Source organism: Herpailurus yagouaroundi, unplaced genomic scaffold, assembly GCF_014898765.1.
Source record: "Herpailurus yagouaroundi ecotype Mexico unplaced genomic scaffold, PumYag 180, whole genome shotgun sequence".
Lineage (NCBI taxonomy): Eukaryota > Metazoa > Chordata > Mammalia > Carnivora > Felidae > Herpailurus > Herpailurus yagouaroundi.
In genome coordinates, this window is record NW_024412411.1 from 8238022 (window position 1) to 8258837 (window position 20816).

At 51.3% G+C, this 20816-nt stretch overlaps 1 protein-coding gene across 6 annotated transcripts in view; it reads right to left on the reverse strand.

The window, feature by feature from the left end:
• TENM4 (teneurin transmembrane protein 4) overlaps positions 1-20816 on the reverse strand; it is a 2953639-nt gene that overhangs the window by 383411 nt on the left and 2549412 nt on the right. For all 6 annotated transcript variants that reach the window (XM_040489711.1, XM_040489706.1, XM_040489709.1 and 3 more), the window contains 2 exons: positions 9381-9668; positions 4589-4858 (listed from right to left, as the gene is read on the reverse strand). In XM_040489711.1, the coding sequence (XP_040345645.1) occupies positions 4589-4858; positions 9381-9668 (558 nt within the window). The remainder of the gene's footprint in view (positions 1-4588; positions 4859-9380; positions 9669-20816) is intronic.

Sequence of the window (20816 nt, forward strand, 5' to 3'; positions counted from 1 at the left end):
GACGCGGGGCTCGAACCCACGGACCATGAGATCATGACCTGAGCCGAAGTTGGACGCTTAACCGACTGAGCCACCCAGGCACCCCAACATACATAACCCTTTAAACCAGTACAGTCCAGAGGCATGAGGTCCATTCACATTGTTGTGTGACCGTCACCTATTCATCTGCAGAACTTTTACAGCATCCCTACCTGAAACTCCGCATCCATTAAACCCTAACTCCCCATTCCCTGCTCTTTTGGCCCCTGGTAACCACCGCCACATTGTCTTAGAAATGAGGAAGCTGTGGCTTGGGGAGCCGAGGGGCCTTGCCCAAGGTTTCAGAGCTGGACAGGGCACAATCAGGAGAGGAGAGCAGAGCTCCTCATTAGATTCCAGAACTGCTGCTCTTTCAACCCTGCAACAGTGCCTGCTATACCTCCGCTGCAGACAGAGACCCAAGGTCGTCCTATCTCCACCTCCCTGCTATTCATCTAGACTCCTGACTCCAGAATCATGCCCAGCACACTGAGGGAGCTTGGGATAGGTATAGAGCGAATTACAATATGCATCTACAACAGAGACGTTGTTGTCAGACTGACCCAGCAGTTGGGAACGGAGCTCGAATCGCAACCTTTGCTTTCTAAAAACATTTATTGATGCCAACTGTGTGCCTGGCCTGGTGCCAACTTCTCCATGCCATCCCCTAGCCTGCTGGCCCCACTCAGCAGAGGAGGCCCGAGGGCTGGCTCTGCCTGACGGCCGTGGTGCAGAAAATTTGTGTTTACATTACCCAGTCAATTCTGTATTTATTTTGGATATTAAGCAGTGACATAAAAGCTGCTGACATTAACCTTCAGGGGCAGAAACTGGCTTTAATGGACCCCATAAAAGTTATTATTGATGGCAGCTGCATGCAGCATCGCCATGACCTCAGCAAAACCCTCCACCACTATCAATACTGTTGACAATTACTATTGACTAATGCGAGGCTGGGTGGGTAGGCAGAGTTGATGTTTCTTCCTGTGGCTGGAAGTTGCTGGAGTTACTCTGCACTTCACATTTGGTAAAGATCTCTGAGAACGTGGTCACGTATTTTTGGTGGCCTCAACTGAGAGTCTAACACTCGCTGATTCAAATGGAGGTGGGCAAGGAGCTCGGATTATAGGACTGAAAGATCTAAGTTCCCACCCAAGCTCTGGCGACCTGCTGACTTCCCAGCTCCACCGTCTCCGCCAGGAGACTCTTTGGAGCCTCAGTTTCCCCATCTGGGAAATGGGAATGCCATGGCACTGTCATGAGGATTAAAGGCAATCACACATGAGCGGTGGCTTGACACATGATGGGCCCTCCGTATGGCTCCCCTGTACTTCTGGAAAGCGGTCACACTCTGAGGTGTCTGGCTAATGTACCCAGTGCAATAGGGTCCCGTACTGGTGGCAAGACCCAAGTTCTCATCACAGAAGGAGAACTAGGGGAGGGGATGAGTGTGAGACAGAGAGAGGAGGGCAGAGGAGGGAGAAGGAGATGGGAGGGGCATGGAGAAGGGAGGGAGAGCAGACAGGACAGAGCCAGACTCCTGGGTAGGGCCTGGTGTCAGCTCTTCTCCCTTCATTCCCAGAGCCCTGGTCCTCAGCTGTAAGCTGGGGAGACAACGGGGCACACAACAGCGCTGCCCACTTCATCGGTAGACAAAAGGGAGCCATTCCTACGGCTCACGCACTGTCAGTATGACTCACTGTCACTATTTAGACCCGAGGATAACAAAGCTGTCAGCGTAGCTTTCCACCTAGGGGCAAGTGGACAAGCACGTGGGCAGCTGTGGGTGTCTGGGCTTGGGGAGTCCAGGCCTGGAAGGGCTGCGGAGGTCAGGGGATCTCTGTTAGAGTCACCTGTCCACCTCCTTCGCCTGCCTGTCTTCCTCGAGCACAGCGAGGCTTGAGTGTGGCAGCCAGTGTTGAAACAGACCATCGGAAGAGAAGGAAGAGGTGGCCCGGCCAGGGGAAGCAGGCAGCCATTTCCCGTCCCCGTTATCAATTTCCCGTCCCTGTTATCAAAGGCTGAAGCTCTTGAGGCTCCTCGACCGTGTCATTATCACCCAACAGAGGCTTAATTCAGCTCTAATTCAGCTCTTAGGGAATATACAATAATGTGGGCGGCGTGCACCTCACTCTGTCATGACTTTGTGGAAAAATGATCATTTGTCACCACGGCCAGAGCCTGCAACAGAGCAAACAACCTAAGTACTTCGCTGCAGAGGAAATTCACGGTCACTAGGGCTACAAGAATAAAGATCTTAGAGTCATGAAGGCCCGAGTTCAAATCCTGTCTTGCTAGTGATGTGACTTCTGCAGGTATCTTAACCTCTCAGTGCCATAGTCTCCTTATTCTGCGCAATGGGGATGATACAACCTACCTCAAAGCAGTGTTCCTGGGGGGAAATGAGATCCTAGAACTAAAGCATCAGCACTGCTTGGGGGCCGCTGGTTAGCAGCAGCTGCTGACTGCTAACGTTGCTATTATCATATTACCATTTTCTTCTTGTGAGCTTCCATCTTAACACAAGCACTTCAGATCACAGAATCCCAGATCTAGAAGGGCTTGCGGGTCCTTCAGCTCAGCTCTTCCCCAAAAGCGTTCATTAGGACACCGAACCCATCAGATGCTCTGAGAGCAAAGCGCTCCACGCTCACATCAATTTGGGGGATGCTGCGTATGTCTCTCCTTGGCGGTTTACCCATTAGCAGGCACGTTAATAGATTAAAGGCTCTGAGAAGTCCTGCAGCAAAGAAATCGGCTTAAAACAACATATGTTTCCTACATTATTTGACCACAGGGCACTTTCCTGCTGTCATCCCCACCCCACCCTAAGAACTATTAACATTCTCAGATACAGGAAATGCTGATTTTGTTTAAAACTACTTACTTTACAGATGGGGAAAAGGAAACAGAGGTCCAGAGAAAGAATCCAACTTATCCAGCGCCACACTCCGGGTCCATAATGGAACTGAGGCTCCCTGCCTCCTGATCAGAGACCATTTTCTCTATAAAGGCCTTACATATCAAATCCGTGCTCTTGTTCAGTGCATGGCGAGAGTGGGGGGCAAAGGGGCTGCTGCCTTGGCTTGGGCCTTGGTGGGAAGCTGGGAAGGTGGGACGGTGGGAAGGTGGATGGCTTGTCACTGCAGAGAGGGGCATCTCCCTCGGTGCTGAGGTCACTGTCCTCCTCACAGGGCAAGGGAAGGTGACAAGGCCAAGCCAGTATCCAGGCACTGCTGCTCCCTCACCCCTCAGACAGGTGCACAGGCTCCCACAGGAAAACTTCCGAGCTCTCTGGGAGGGCTGGTGGAATGGATATTTGGGACTCTGCTGCACCTGACTCTTTAAGGAAATAAATTTCCCACCTGACCCCGACCTTACCTAGTCTCCTGCCCGACTCAAATCTGGGACTCTGTTGTGTATAACCTAGCTACAGCATCCTTTTCAGAGATTAACCTGCCTAAGCCTTCACCTCTGACCCGGTCTCCACCCTCGCCCCCCTCCCCAACACACGCCTCTGGGGAAGCCTGCACAGGAATTAGGAGGATCCTGCTCTCGGAGCTGGAAACCAGTAGGGGGCACTGGTGCCCGGCTCGGCCTTTCCAGTTTTCACTCCCATTGCCCTTCCCACCCTGGTATGGAAGCACTAGCACATCCCCTTCCTGGACTTCTGAGACCAAAAGCCCTCCCCGCTCCCCTGGGCAGAGGGGCTGTCCCTGTCTCCACTCCCCTCCCCAAGGCTGTGCTGCCAGACCCAGCAGCGGCCTCCTCAGTTCTGGCCCGGGTCCACAAAGCTGCCCAGAGTGTGGCTGGGCACAAAGCGCCGGAGAAGGGAGACCGCAGGGCTGCAACTAACCCAGAGCCCCTTAGACATCTGCCAACGAGGTCCCAAAAGTAAGGAGGGAAACCTGAAACCGGGTTCCCGCCCCCCCTGTACCAAGGAGACATGTGAACGAGCTGCCATCTTTTTCTCCCACGACATCTCTTGGGCCTTGGAGGAAGGGGTGCAGAGGTGAGGGTGTGATCGAGCCCAGAACCTGCACGTCCCCAGATCTGCACATGAGATCGGGGGAAAGCTGGAGCAAACCCTCAGGCTTTGAGTTACCCCAACGTGACAGTTTTTGCTCGAGGCCATCCTCTGACCAGCCTGAAATACGGGGGGAGGGCGCCCCCGGTGGAGACTCCCCAGGACTGCTGAGCACCTGGAGGCTGGAGACGGAGAGGGATTCAGGAAGGACCAGACATGGCTGATGCAGCAGAGAACAAGCTGCTGGAGATCCGTTACCGCTGCCCCCCCCCCCCGCCCCCACCACAGGCACCTTGCAAGTAATAACCCTGTGCCTGAGGCACCTCCCAATCTGAAAACCCGCAAACAAAGAGCAGTGACCCAATCTCTGCTGTGTCACCAGTGGGTAGGTGTTTTGTGTGACCGTGCAAAAGGCTCTGACTTTTGACCACTGAGAGCAAAGCAATTTTTCACCAACTTTACCGGAGCCCCAAGCGATGGAGCAGAAAATCAACATTGTAATTAAAACCCCGGCACCTGGCACAGGCCAAGGTGGCCACTCACCGGTCTCGGTGTTCTCGTGCTCAGTGTCGGTGAGCGTGAGGTTGGAGTTGGCCCGGCTGGACAGGCAGGAGCTGCGCCCCGACCGTGTGCTCCGGCCCCAGAGCCGCACGGGATGCTCAGGGGACAGTACAGCGTCGGCCTCAACGTCGGCATCAGAGCTGGCCCCCATGGAGTAGCCGCAGTGTGGGAGGCCTATGTCTGTCCGGTACAGGGTGCCATGAGGGGGTGTCACCTCTCCCAGCCCTAGCTCACGCAGGGTGAAGTTGGCTCCTGGGAGGAAATGCAGGGAAGCTTGGTTAGGGTCTCCTGAGCAGGGGTCTCCCCACCAGAAACCGGGCCGCCCACCCCAGGATTCACTGTTGTCTGGTGAGCTTGTGTGGTGTTCTGCCCACGTGCCCCACTGCCGAAACGGCTCCTTCTGCCCCTCCCCCATCAGCCCAACTCCTCCACTTCCTTTAAGCCCCAACGCACACGGCCCCTCCTTTGTGAGGTCTCCCCTAATACCTACACCCTGGGCGGGAGTCCTTGCTTCTTCCTGTATTCAAGCCCATTCCGAGAGTCCTTGGCCCTAGTCATCCTGCACAGTAGAACCAAAGGCCTGACCCTTCTGCTGGTGATGACTTCAGCAGGGGCAGGGAACCTGTCATGCTCATTCCTCAATCCCTGCGCCTAGAACAAAATGTGGGACTCAGTAGGGGCTCAGGAGATGTCTGTTAAATTGAGCCTTAGGTCTCTTCTTCTGATCGAGAGAGGACTTGCCAGAAAGGAGCACTCCTGAGCCGAGTGGACGCCTAGTTGATGAGATGCAGATGGCTGCCCTGGGACCAGAAGGTCCTTTCTGGTCAAGTCGGGAAAGCCTAGATCACGACAATGAAGATGGTGACTGGCAGAGGAAAGGGGGCCCCAAGCAACACCACGGGCTTCCTCATGCTAGGCAGGGCCGGGACCATGGCGGGGATCTGCAGGCTTTGGAGCAGTCCAGGGAGCCAAGCACACAGAGCTGGATTGCGGAGAAGTCTTGAGGGCTCGGGGAGGCCTGGAAACATCCAGGACTGAGGTCAGTGAAGAGGTGGGTGAGGGGAGTTCACTGGGGGATTAGCATTTGAGCAACAAAGGGAACGGTAACTTCCAGGAAAAACACAGCCTCCGTGTTGCACCTGAATGTTGGCTCAACGTCTGTTCAAGGACGGCTTCCTGTGTATTTCTAATATTCCCATGAGTGTTTGGGGGATGAAGAAGAAGGGGTGGACAGAGGCATTAACGGTCCCATCCCAATTAAACCACTTCTCTGGGAAATGGCTTTATAATCAGGTAGCTCCCACATTTAAGCCAATTCCAACTGGCCGTGGCTTTACAGACAAACAGCAATGAGCAGGGCGTGGTGCCTGGCTTTCCAGGCAAGTGGGGGAGCTACAACCAAATACACGATGACCGGTGGAAGTCCCAAGAGGGGAGATCCACGGAGAATGTTCTGCGAACACACAGGCAGAAGGTGGGAGCTCAGAGGACAGGTTTGCAGATGAGAGTGAACTTGGAGAAAGGAGTAAAGAGCGGAGCATAGACGCCTGAGCTTTGAAGGATTCCTGCAACCAGGGCCAGGGCTCAGTGGGAAAGCCTGCAAGGCCAGGACCCGCCAGAGAACAGGAGGGGAGCCAGCAGGGAGAGCCCCTACCACCACGGTGTGCATCAGTCTGCAAAGAAGCCCTGTGCTCCCGAGCGTCCCGGTCAGCTCTGGGCCCAGACCTCTGTACTGACACAGGGTGCAAGTTCTGTAGAAGTCTCAAGAAAACAGGCAGACACACTCTGGCAGTACTTTGGGGGATGGATAAAGAGAGGGAAGGAGCAGGGGAGGAGGGACCAGTGGGGCCGCTGGGAAAATAAGAGCCGCAGTGGAGGCAGGGTGCCCCAATCCTGTGGCTCAGGCGGTTCATGTTGCTCCAGCCTTAATAGGAGGTTAAGGTCATGAAATAGTTCTATACTGGCTGGCAACTGATGTCCGGGCCCACCCAGCGCCCCCGGCCTCCGCCCTGTCTACTCTTGCCCCTCCCCATAAACAACCCCCAGCCTCCCCATGATGTGGCACAGCAGGGACCTCTGGGCTCTGCTCAGTGGCCAGGCATTCTGGTTGGTCAGGGTATGGGTCAGAACCGATGTCAAATGTTTTGAATATCCCCTATGTGCCATCCTCCGGTCTGCCCTCCCTCTGTGCCCTCCTTCTAAGCAGAAGCAGCTCCACATTGGAAACCAAATCCCCTGTCTGCTTTCCATCCTCTCTGCACACCATACTCACTGCTTGCCCCATTTACCTCTCTCTGATCTCCCTTCTCCACCCCTGTCTTGTCCCCTGCCTCCGTCCCAGCTCATGCTCCTGCCCTGATGGGCTGGACCTCTCAAGGAAAGCCAGTCACACATCAGAAGAATGTGAAATAAACAGCCCAGGCTGCATCAGTTTCCATGGGGCTTGCCCTATATACCCTTTTAAGCAGCCAGAGGCAGCGTGAATATGAGTGAGCTGGGAGATCTGTGGACGGAGAAGTGCAACGCGATGGCTGACTCTGAGGGCTCAGCGATCCCTTGGAGCCGGCTCAGCCCCTCTGAAGTGTGAGCTTAGGAGATTTATTTCCCCAAATGTGGGAAGTCCTTATGATCTGTTGACTTTATGGCCTTTTGGCGTCTTTCATGAGGATCCCAGGACACAGGCTGACATATCACCCTGCTCAACCTCGACTTGTGTGATCTTGGGCTGCTGCAATCACCTAAGCCTCAATGCTCTTGTCTTTAAAGTGGGGGTGATAATCTATGACCTGCTAGCCTCACAGAATTTTTAAGGATCTCGGGAGGTAATGGGTGGGGGAGTACTCTCTAAACTGTCATGGCCATGTCTGCCTATGAAATGGGAATGATTCTTATTTAAAATTTGTAATGTTTATTCATTATTTTTGAGAGAGAGAGAGACATGAGCAGGGGAGGGGCAGAGAGAGAGAGAGAGAGAGAGAGAGAGAGAGAGAGAGAGATACAGAATCCAAAGCTGAGCTGTCATCACAGTGCCCAACGCGGGGCTCAAATCCACAGACTGCGAGATCATGACCTGAGTCGAAGCCGGATGCTTAACCGACTGAGCCATCCAGGCGCCCCTGATTCTTATTTTTTATAAAGACAAGAGGGGGCTCCTCTCTGCAGCCTCCTGTGCTAGGGTGGCATCCAGGCCAAGCTGGGCCAGTCAGGGCTCACTGAGCTCTATCAGGCATGGGCGGGACAGAGATGGAAGCAAGTTTTGATATCCTTTTGTCCCTTCTCGTTGAGACCCAGAGAAGGCAATGAGTGGTAGGCAGAATCTTTGAAGCATCTGCTCCACACCAGGCACCGTGTCAAGTACTTTATTTACAATCCTCATTAATCCTCATGACCATCCTACGATTAGGATCGCTGTTAACCCATTCCCCAGGTGAAGAGGCTGAGGGCAATAAAAAAGGCAGATCCAGAATTCAACTAGAGATCAGTCAGTTGCCAGTCTGAGCTCTTAAGCACAAGCTGGAAAAGAGCTAAAGATCGTTCCTCTTTTGAGCCTGAGAGGCAGCACTACAAACAGGCCAGCTTTCATGTGGATTCAGGCCTGTGGGAGAGGCCAGGTGGGTGTCAGGCTATATGAGGGTATACACGTTTGAGACCGCCTCCTCTTACCTCTGCGATCTGGGGCAAAGGATTCAGCTTGGGGTTGTCGTATGGATTAGATAGCAGTGCCGGAATGTATATAAACTACACAGCACGCTGCCTGGCTAACCCTGGCTGTGGAAGGGAAGCGGGTAGGGCAGAATCAGCGACTGGTAGCAGCCCGTCAGGCATCACAGAGGGCTCAAGGGTCTGCAGGCAGAAACACAGGAATCACTGCAGCACCAGGGTAAGGAACAAATACGGCAAGTGTGGGAATCATGAGTAGGTCTGCGGGTTGGAGCATGGGTGGCAGGGTGTGGAGAGGCGGGGGACAAAATAGTCCAGGAAGAAAAACGGATCTGGGGAAGTCCCTTATGCCAGCTTAAGGAGCTCAGGTTATGGACAAGGGGGAGTCATTCCCAACTTCACTCCAGGTGCAGTGCAGAGAATGGCCCAGAGGTGGCAGCACTGGGTGAAGGGGGGCTGTGGTCAACCCTCCCGGGGAGAGAGAGGACAGTGGCAGGCAGAGTGGATGAAGAAGAGGGATGGATTTGAAAGTTACTTTGGAGTAGGATGGACAGGCTCTGGTGACTCGTGTAGGCCGGAACTGAAGGAGAGGAGTCAGGTGCCAAGATACTATCCAATTACCAAGACTTTAGGTCTATCTCAGGAGCAACGCTTTGCTAGACCGGGACGATACTTGAGGCAAAGAAGGTAATACGTCTGTTGAATGGATACATATATGACGAGTAATAAAACGAATAACTGACTTACTCCGCCACTTGATGTTAGCATGCTTACCGCTTACAACATGCCCCTCCAGCCCACAATTCAGTGCAGCCCATCTAACAGATGGGGACTGAGGCCTCCCGGAGAGCTGGTGGCAGTTCTGAACGCAACCCCAGTTAGTCTGGCCCCGAGCCCAGCTCCTAACCAGCTCTTTATGCCCACGGACCGGGTGACCACGAAGATGAACTTAACTAAGCGTGAATTACAGGCAGGCTCTGACCAGATCTGGGAGCCAGAATAGCCGAGACCTGGTGTTGGCCCGCGTCCTCCCGCCAGCTGTCTGCTCACCTGCGCACGCACCCAGGTGCACAGCTGCCCCTCCCCTCCCCAGCCCGGCCCCGGGCGCCCTCACCTGCACGGCAGAACTCCTCGGCCTCTTGCGGCACCATGTCCTTGACTCGGCCGCCGTAGGCCAGGCGGGCGTCCTGGTCGTAGGCCTTCAGGGTCTCGCTGGAGCTGTAGGACTTCTGTGGAGCCTTGCCCTCCTCGCTGTCCGCGGACGAGCTGGTGTAGCGGCGCTCGGCGTCGCGGCGCCGGGTCAGCGAGCGGTACGGCTTCCTCTCCTTCACGTCCATGGCCTCCGGCCCGCGCTCCTCCACATCCACGAACAGGGTCCTCGCCGCACTCAGGGCTGAGTGGTCTGCAGCCGGGAAACCAAAGAGAGGGTTGAGCCCGGGCCCCAGGAGGCAAAGGCAATACCCGAATCCATCCCGGCCTCGGATTCGCCCTGCGATGCTGTGGACGAGGGACTTCAGACTTGGAGAGGGGAGGGCTCCACAGCCACAAAGAGATCAGTAGCAGGGCGGGGGGACTTGCACCCGGGCGCTCTGAGGATGAATCCTCTTTCTGCTACTCCGCCTAGTCGCCAGGAAGAGGCTTCAGCCTCCCCTCCAGTGATGGGTATCAAGGAAGTTGAAAACAAAGACCAGAGGGCACTGATTTCAGCAGTCTCCCTAGATAGGAATCATGTGTTTGTTCCCATCATGTCCCCAGCTGGGATAGGGCCTGACACGGAGCTGGGGCTCCTTAAGAATTCGTGAAATGGGGCTTCTGGTTGGCTCAGTTGGTTAAGCCTCAGACTTCAGTTCAGGTCATGATCTCACGGTTGGTGGATTCCAGTCCCGCATTCAGATTCGCTCTCTCAAAAATAAATAAAACATTAAAAAAAAAAAGAATTTGTGGGGGCGCCTGGGTGGCTCTGTCGGTTGAACGTCTGACTTTGGCTCAGGTCATGATCTCACAGTTTGTGAGTTCGAGCCCCACATGGGGCTCTGTCTGACAGCTCAGAGCCTGGAGCCTGCTTGGGATTCTGTGTCTCCCATGCTGTCTGCTCCCGCCCCCCTCAAAAATAAATAAAAACATTAAAAAATTAAAAGAAAAGATTTTTTGAAATGAAAAACAACGCAGGCATGCGGCTAAGCACTTAGCACACACTATCTCATTACATGGTCACACGGCCTGAGATGTTATTCTTGTTTCCAACCTTTTTTGGAAATGAGTCAGAGTCTAAATAACCAATTCACATGTATCATGACCAGATAATTAAACAACTACTTGATAATTGTCTGTTTTCTCCCACTAATAAGTAAGCTCCATGAGAGCAGGCACTTTAGCTCTTTTGCTCACTCCGGAGCCTGGTGCATCTAATATACATTTGCTTATTTAATTGGCCAACCAATCCCCATCTGACAGATGAGAAAACCAAGGTTCAGAACCTCCTTCAAGGTCACTGAGGCGGTAATAAAGCCCGGATCTGAACCCAGGTCTGTTAGGCTCTAAAACTGGAGTTTTTCTATTCTATCACACTTCCATGAGTCCCCTTCCTTCCACTACACAAAAGTGTCCTTCCAGCTAGGCTGACCCTGGCCACCATGGCAATCTGAGAACTCCCTCACGTCCAGACCTACAAGCCTCAACAGGGACACCATCAGCACCTGGGGAAGCCACAGTGTCAGCCCCATTTGCCTGGGTGTTGCCAGGGTGTCTGATTGGTGGGAAGCTCCTGATACCATTTTTTTTTTTCTTTTCCCCATTGGACCTTTTTGCTCTAAACGGACATCCTGGGATTTTTTTTTATACCCGTGATAGCACTCCCTTCTTCCTTCTAAATGTCTTCCTTTGGCTCTGGAATAGCAAATGCAGCCCCATACAAGAGCCAGGAGATAAGCACAGGAGGAAAACAGAATATCCCGAGCAAGGCTTGATGAGAGCTCTTATTTTTCTCGACGCATACAGCTTTCTCAGTTCTTTCACTGTTCCACTTCTTAGAGCCCTGTGGATATACAAACTGTGCAACTGTCCTGTAGAAAAGCAACAGAGCAAGAGCTATGACCAATGGTGCCATGCTGGTGTGGAGGCTCCGTGCCTGGGGTGGGGTCTCTGACAGACGGCGGCGAGGGCCGGGCCTGCCAAGAGGACAGTTGGGCACTCAGTGCCTGCAGGGCTGCAATGTAGCAAGCGGTACAGGGTGGCTTATTCATTTTTAAGACAAGTTAGAAATTTGGACTTAGACACAAAATGTGTGATTTTTGGATTCTATCCATGATTTCTTCAAATCTCAAAACACTTTGTAGGCCAAACAAAACACACTGAAGGTTAGCTTTGGTCTGATGGGTGGGTGTTTCCAAGTTCTTCGTTCGGTCAGGGCCAGATGAGGCATCCTTTTGGCCGAAGATGCCCTCTTCCCTACCAAGACCTAAAAGGCCATCTCCTGGGGAAGGTCTCAGCCTGGTTCCACTGCAAACTCTGCTCATCTGGTTACAGAGCTCTCTAGACCCACTCAAATGGGTCCATTATGTCCTAACCTGGAAAGCTGCATCACTTCACTTAGCAAAAGAATGGTCTGAGGTTACCACTGGTAACTGGTTGGAGTCTTTGGGATTTATCACAGATCCCAAGTGTCTACTATAGACTTCCTTCTACATGTTCTCCATGATTTTCAAAGAGTGCAAACATTTGTGATTTCATTGGTACCCCCTAATAACCACAAAGCATATAAGACAACTATTTTCACCTCCATTTTATACATGGGGCAACAGTGACCCAGAGCCATCCGGCTGTCTGCCCAAGGCCACACGGTGAGTTAGTAGCAAAGCCAACATTACTAGACAGACAATGCCTTAGGGTGGCAGCTAGAGCCAATCAAGATGTGTAGGTGATGTTTTTTGGGTCCCAGTTCTCAAAATACCCATGGAAATTAGTTCTGGGACAAGGAAAAAGACGTAAGATACATAGGAATCAAATCACCTTACTGAAGCCCAAACCTAAGTTTCTGAGCTCTGGTCTCTTAACATTCAGTCTTCTGACACTGGCTGATGCAGTGATAGTTGGTCGTCTGAGCACCTGAGGGGCAGGGCCGGAGGGAAGACCGGTGATAACACTTTCTACTCCAGGGCTGTGAAACCTTTTTGCCTGCGATCCATAATTTGAAAAACATCTTACGTTGTGACTGGATACACACATTTATGTATATGAATGCGCGTGTTTGTGTGTATAAAATGGAAAGAAGATTCACAAAACCAAAGTTACCACATGATGAACAATGTATTCTGATGTTTCCTATTTCATTCTCTTTCAGTTTTTTAAAAAGGCAGATGATAACTCTCTAACTTGACCCAATACTGGCTTTTGACCCAAAGCACTGTTCTGGTCTAATTTGGATGAGGATTTATGGCGACTGTCACCTAGCCTCTGTGCCCTCTGGCCCTTCACCTCCAACCCACCCCCCTGGATGACAATAATGATGATGATAATATAATAAGAGTAAGCACTAAAGTAATGTTAGCCATTGTTAATACTAGTGACTAATAATTCATAATAACGATTTCATAATAATAACCAATATTATGTTTAGTAGCTAATATTTGCTGAGTACTATTACTAATATTGTACATGGTAATAATATTTTAATCCTCACTTCAATTCTGTGTTATAGGTACTATGACTATCTGTAAATTACAGGTGAGAAATTATGAGGTTAAATATATTGTCTAAGGTTACACAGATCTTGAGTGGTGGACCCAGAATTCTGGTCCAGGGGTTGAACTTGGCATATGGATACAGCCATGAGATGATTTTTGCCTCGGTAGGTTGTGCCAGATGAATTTCTTAAGCCCAGATCATTCCACTACCCTGTTGATGCCTCTCTAGGAGCTCAGAATAAATTCTTGTCTCCTGGTCAAAATGGAAGGTTAATCTTTGATCTGGCTCATTTCACTTCCTTCTCACTGAGTCACTTGCAACCTTCCTGGATGTTAATTCTGTGGCCTCTCTGCCTTTGTTCATGTTGATTTATCACTGTACATCCAGCTAACTCAATGGTCTATATTCATGTCTGCTTTTCCCTTGATGGCAGTTCCCTGAGGGCAGGCCTGGCATCCACAGAGCTCATGAAATGCATGTGGAGTGAATGAATGAATGAATACAATTACTTGACAGCTACTTTTTACTTCTTACCAATCTTAGGTGATATAAAATATTAGAAGTTTGATTTAGGTAAATATGTATTAGATATATCTAAAATTGAATCAAAGGCATTGCTTATACGACTTCTTTTAAAATTTCAAAGGGGCACCCAGGTGACTTGGTTAAGCATTCGACTCCGGCTTGGGTCATGAGTTCGAGCCCAGCATCGGGCTCTCCACTGTCAGTGCAGAGCCTGCTTCAGATCCTCTGTCCCTCTCTCTGGCTGCCCCTGCCCCACTCGCTCTTGCTCTCTCTCTCAAAAATAAACATTAAAAAAAAAATAAAATAAAATTTCAAAGTAAGCCTACGTTTGAAGTATGTGTCTAGTATGTAGCAGCTGTGTGACCTGGGACAAGTTATTCAACCTCTCTGCGCTTCAGTTTCCTCATCTGTAAAACAGCATCAGCCTCTTAGGGTTGTTCTGAGGATTAAATAATAGTTAATACATGTCCCTGGTACATATTGTCCCTAATACATAGCAGGTGCTCAGTAAATGTTAGCCATTATTAGCATCAGAAAAAAAAGCCGACATTTTATTTTTAAAAGGCACCCTCTAGGAGGCTCCAGCTGAGCATCAGTTATAGCTGGAGAGGAACATCCCCTCAGAAACGTACGTTAATAAGGCTGAGACACATTTTAGGCTGTTAAATTTGTGGATGACTATGTTTTTTTTATCAGTGTGTGCCTGTTGACCAAAGACACCGGCTTCAAGGCAAAGGCTCAGTAACTATGAATTACTAACAACACAGCCCCGAAACTCACAGCTTCCCTGTCACAAAGCAGAGGCAGGGAGAACATTCGCCTTGCTCTTATTCCCCTTTAATTTTTTCCCCCAGTTTTGAGTTAATATAGTAATTCAGTAAATGGTAAATATCTATTTTTTAACAGATGGGAGGTTGGTCATGGTTCACACTCGGCTTGGCATTTAATAGAGGAGGAAGAGGTTGGGAGGTGAGAGGCGACAGTGGAGCGAGGGTCCCAAGCACAGTGACGCACAGACCAGGCGGGAGGGTGGAGGAACGCTGGGGAGGGGGCCCAGCTCGGACCCACCCGCCCGGGCCTCCCCGCCCAGGCTGGGCAGCCCAGGCACCTGGCACACATTCATGTTTCAACATGGCAGTCCCTCCTTACCCTGCTGACCAGGGGCTCCCCCTTGCCCCTAACTCTATTAGCCTGACCTTCCTGACCCTCCCTCCGCTCCTTCCCGCTGCCCACAGAGCACCTCGCTTCTCCCAGACGCACACCCTCCATTTCTGTCCCTCAGAGCTGCTGGCCATTTCTCAGACACCCTGCACCCTTGCTGCCACGGAGCCTCTGCATACCTGGCTCACCGGGCTCACCTGAGGGAGATGGGGCAGGAGGGTGTAGGCAAGAGGTCACAGTGCTGCATCCTTGCTCTGTCCCTGCTCCGTAGCCCTTTGTCCACTCATCTGACACCAGGAAGTGAATCAAGAGCTGGACCCATCCATCTCCAGACCTTCCTTCCCACAACCCTCCACCACGCACAGTGACAGAACCAGCTTCCATGGTCTCGCTCCAGCCACCTCCTGGCTATGGGGCTCTGGGCAGGCTGGAGGTGCTGGCTTTATTAGATGCTTTGTGAACTAATGTACCTTATCCCTACAGGCAGAAGGGATTGGGACGTGACTACTAGCCCTGTCGTCATCATCATCATTATTGACATGTTGTTATCATGTAACTGCACCCGTGTAACATGTGTGAGACCCCGGCCTGCTCCTGAGGCGGGGCTTGCTGAAACTCTTCTTCAGGTAAGACCCGAGCACCATGAAGATGTCTCCAGAGAGGAGTTCATTTCCACAACCTGTTACATACATACTTATGCTGGGCCCTGGGGCCGGAGATGAGCAGGACAGAAGCCCTCTGTCCAGGGTGTCAGCCAGAGGAGGTGACCGCCAGTGCTTTGCTAAGCAGGACCTATGCTTCTACACGTTTCTCCTTATGCAGACACGGGTGTCATTCTTGGCCTCTCTATGGGGAAGGAGAGTGGGCCCCGGACAAGGAAAGGGAAGAGATATGTGTGCATCGAGCCCTGCCCTCAGTGCCTTCCACACAGCCCCGTAAGAGCCCTAGTCAGTTATCACTTCAGACAGCAGGCGACATGACCTGGGTGGTTGGTCAAGTTCACGCAGCTGGTAGGTGACTCTAAAATCTACATTTTAGGCTTTTTTTCCCCCTCTTTTACACAGACCTGGGCTCAGATAGATCTGGAAGGTTTGAACAGAATGTGGGCAGGGCTGGGGGACCCTGGTGGTGATGGTGATCAGGGTATGATCTCAGACAGGAAAAGAGGTAATAACAATAGAACGACTACCATGTATCGAACATCTACTCCTGTGCTGGGTATTTTGTACACACTATTTCCAATCTCTGCAGCAATTATGCAGGTTAGATACATGCTCTTTTATATCTTCTCTTATTTATTCTTGTTGTGCAAATGAGATAACAAGCTCACAAAAGAGATTACGTGACTTGCTCTAGACGCCATGGTTTCAAATGTCAGGGCCTAGTTTTGAATCAGAAGAAAGCTATTGCACACCTAGTACCAAGGTTAATTCATTTAGCAAATGCTTACTGAGGACCTTTCCTGTCCTAAGCTCTGCAGAAGATGTGCTGTGGTAGCACGCCAGGCTTCCTTGTTCCCTCCCTCCCCTTGACCTCTTCTCTCCCGCACTGAGTTCCCACCCTGCTGTCCCAAGCCTCACATGCGGTCTATACAATGGAGTACTACTTGGCAAGGAGAAAGAATGAAATCCTGCCATTTGCAGCAATGTGGATGGAACTGGAGGGTATTACGCTAAGTGAAACAAGTCAGTCAGAGAAGGACAGATCTCACGTTTTCGCTCATATGTGGATCTTGAGAAACTTAACAGAAGACCATGGGGGAGGGGAAGGGGGAAAAAAGTTACAGAGAGGGAGGGAGGCAAACCATAAGAGACTCTTAAATACAGAGAACAGACTGAGGGTTGGTGGCAGGTGAGGGAGAGGGAAAACGGGTGGTGGGCACTGAAGACGGCACTTGTCGGGATGAGCACTGAGTGTCGTATGTAAGCGATGAACCAAGGGAAGGAATCTACCCCTGAAGCCAAGAGCACACTGTATACCCTGTATGTTAGCCAATTTGACAATAAGTTATATTAAAAAAAAAAAAAGACAAATGAGCTTCCACCTCCTTGGATCTTCTACATAGTGGACAAGTCGGCCAGGGAGAGAGGCAGTGGAAGGACCACAGGGGCCCCTCGCCTGGGCCAGATGGGCCAACGGTGGAGAGAAGATCAGAGACCACTGCCCAGAGAAAGTGACATTTAAACTATGACCGAAACATGTCAAGTAGAAGTGAGCCAGGCCAGACAGTTTTGAGGTAAGGAGAGAAAAGAAGTCTAGATGTGACTTTCTGTTTTCTCTGACGTACAGTAAAAATGCATTTCACGATCCAGAACACACACGCATGGACACATTTCTAACTAAAAAACAATTTCAGGAACTATGCCTCATCTTTCCTCAAAGGTGGACTCTGACATTTTCTGTTTCATTCTTCTCTGCCAAAACAGGATCATGGATGGCTTGCCAACCTACGGTGTGCAAAGCACTGTTCTAGTCACGGCACGGACGAAGCCGGAGGTGTATGAGAACTGGGACCAGAGGGAGACCCCGTTACTCTCCGAGTCCAGCCTTGAGGGAGAGAGAAAGGTGGAAAGGGAAGCCTGAGAGCGGAGGAGCGAGCAGCCTGGTGGAGAAAAAGCAACTTCCATGAACAGCTGTCATCTAAGTGGGCAGTAAAATGCAAGCGAGCCTGTGGCAGAAAGCCCGGATGGGAGGTCCCTGGAGAACGTGTCCTCCACGTCTTGGGTTTTGGAAGCCCTGATGTGGCGGTGGCCGGGAGCTGGCCTGGAAGAATGGCACAGGTGTTGGACCCGGGAGAGAAGGGGAGATGGGCAAAACAAAGCTTTAGGTGTGGGGGGAGAAACTCAAGAAGCAAAGTTGGGCCCTTCGTGCTGGCTCCAGCAATATTTATGAGGGGCAGGGGCCTGGAACACTGGCAGGGAGACCTGCACAGACATACCTCACTGCCAAGGAACCTCGCCCCTGCCAAAGCCCTCAGGGAAACGGGGGCTGTTACCACCCTGGGTTTCCTGTGACCTACAGAACAGCCAGAGACGAACCAGGAAATTGACCGAATTCCTACCGGACTAACGTTTTATAAGTTTTCCTTAACATAAGCACATGGTGATATTTTTAGCTCTTTGTGTGTCAAGATGGGCCCATAAATATTTCAGAGCTAAAATGTGTTCTATAAAATAGAAGTCCCGGGCATTATCTGTTTGTGTATGTGTGCATAAGACCATCATAAATGTTTACTTTCCTTAGTCCTTCAGAGTTTGGTGTTGCAAGTCCTTTGTTTTAAACCCTACTGTGATATGAAAGTGGATGCCAGAAGTGGAGGGGACATCTGTGCTGTGTGGGGACTGTGTCAGGCTACATGTGCACAAGAGAACTAGGGGTTATCCCCACTTTACAGATTTGGAAACTGAAGCTCAGAGTAGCAAAGTGATGTCCAAGTTCATACGATATGCCAAGACCGGAATCTGGCTCTAAGTCTGTGTTCTCTGTAATGGTACCCAGAGCTCACTTCTCTGGCCCTGTCACTTGAGGGAATGTCTTGCTTTTAAACACAGTGGCACAGCGAGGGGCACTTGGGTGGCTCAATCATTTGAGCGTCCGACTTCTGCTCAGGTCACCATTTTACAGCTCACGGGTTTAAGCTTCACGTCGGGCTCTGCACCGACAGCTCGGAGCCTGGAGTCTGCTTCAGATTCTGTGTCTCTCCTTCTCTTTCTGCCCCTCCCCTGCCTGTGCTCTCTCTCTCTCTCTCTCTCTCTCTCTCTCTCTCTCTCTCTCTCTCTCCCTCTCTCTCAAAACTAAGTAAATAAATAAACATTAAAAAAAATAAAAAACAGTGACACAGTGATTACAATAATGGTGTCTTTATATGCATGACCTCATTTTATCCTCACCATATCCCCAACCCACCCTTATTTTATAGCTTAGAAACCTGGCACTGAGAGAGGTTAAGTGCCTTGCCCAGAAGACCACAGCAAGAAGGTATCAGAACCGGGACTCAAACCTGGGTCTATATGACCCCAAGGCTCAAGCTTTTATTCATAACCTATACTGCTTCCCACACAGGTCATCCCGTATTTTAGTTTCCTTAGATGTTCTATTTGCTTTTTCATTCTGTTTTGTTAGCAGTATTAATTCCTTTGATGGACCAGGTTAGCAACTACCCTGGACTTTCTGGGAGGATTGCTGTTATACCTGCTGCTCGAAGTGGCCCCAGACAGTGTTGTGGGCCAAAAAAAAAAGGGGCTTTTTTGGGGAACACGGTGGAGTGTGGCTGTGTGCCCAGCCAAGCTACTGGGATATCCCTAATCAGTGGCTGGCAAGCAGGTGACAGATGGTGCCATTGCCTACAGGTGCCATCTCGCCCTTTTATTTGAGGGCCTGTCACAGGCCAGGTATCGAAGGGAGGTGACTGTTGTATGGGCATCATCCTCCGATCCTGAGCTCAGAGAGCTCCCACCAGAGCTGCCTAGACCACTCAAAAGGGCTGAGCATGCACAGGACCTGGGACGCAACAGGCCCTCAACCCACAGGAGGGGGTATGAGGGCGGTGTTTTCCACATTCTTCCATCCAGATGCTTCCCCTCCCGGAGCTACCTACCAGTCAACGATTCCCCTTTATAAATGAGGACCTCTTAGAGTCAGAAAATGTGGCATTTACTATCTTAAGATTGGAAGTATCATCAAAGGTCAGCTGGTCCATGCCCCATCGATGTCAGTCCCCTCTGTGCCATCCCCAAGTGGTCATGCCACCTCCAAATCTGGGGACCTCACTACCTCCAGGGAAAGTTTCGTGTTTCCTGACATGTAGCCGAAGCTTCTTTTAGCTTCCTTCCAAAGGCCTCAGCTCTAATCCGTGGGGTCCCAGGGAGGAAGTCCAGCGCCTTTGTCCCAGCAACAGCCCTTCCGGCCTAAAGACAGACTTGTCTGTGTGTCCTTGAGTCTCCTTGTCAGGCCGAGCATCCCTCCTAAGATTTTCAAGCCCTCACCTTCCTGGCGAACTTTCCCTGGGTTCATCCATCCTTGCCTGCTCTTTCCCATCCACCAAGCCTTTCCAATCGGGGGTGAGGGGTGGGGTGCTGGGGACAAGGAAGTGGATCAGACACAGTTAGAGGGACAGACACATCTAGATGGTTCCAGCACAGTGAGCACAAAAGAGCAACTGACAGAGATGCTCGAGGCAGAGTAGGGGACATCAGCTCAGGTGGGGCAGGCAGCAGGGCAGCCAGAAAGAGGTCACAGCTAAGCTGAGGCCCAAGAGCTGCACAGGAGTTAACCAGGGGACAGGGAAAGGGGCACGCTCACGTTCATCCGCATGCCGCTCACGTGGGGTGGGCTAGAACCCCTGGGAACCTCTTGGTGCAGCTGAAATGCCCCCCACGCACCCCTCTCTTGCACCCACTGGGCAGCTCAACTCCACGTGGCTTTCTAGGAAGCACACCCACGCAGCCCAGGTGTGCTGGCTATGTGCTGTGACTCAGCTTCTCCATGACCCTTGAGAAATTGTTCTACCCCTCAGCTCCCCCCGGGAGGGGCTTTCTCCTTCTCCCTGGAGAGTCCATTCAAGGGCCAAGCCCCAAACCCAAGTTTTATCATCAGCATGCCAATTCTCTGCAAAAAAGTGTGCAAAGGCCCTGCACAGATTTCTGATTCTCTACGGGCTTCTTATTCTGGGACCACATTATGAGATCATCAGAGGGAGGGGAGAGGCAGTCGGGCTGATTAATTGCACATCCCCTCCTGCGTCCGAGGCTTAAACCCGTAATTACCTGGGGCTCTTGTGTTAGGCCTCCACTCTGGAGGGAGAGCTGGAGGAGAAAACTGGCACCACAGGTAGCAAGGACTGACTCCGGGCTCTGGAAATAGTGAGTCTCTCAGTTGTTACACTAACTCCGTCCATCCCACAAGAGCCCCGCAGATTTGTGAAGGTAGCCACTGCTTGTGCCCTCTTGCTCTGCCCAGGGCTCTGTGTCCATAGAAAGAAGAAAGCTCTCAGGCGTCTGTGACTTGGTGATGGCCACACCAGCAAGTAAAGAGACAGGAGTTGCCGGGTTTATGTTTCCCTTCATAACCTCAGTTTTCTCCTCTGCATATTGGGGTGGTGTGAGGGTCATCCCAGGTAATCCACGCCTGAGGACTGCCTCTATGTACACACACACACACACACACACACACACACACACAC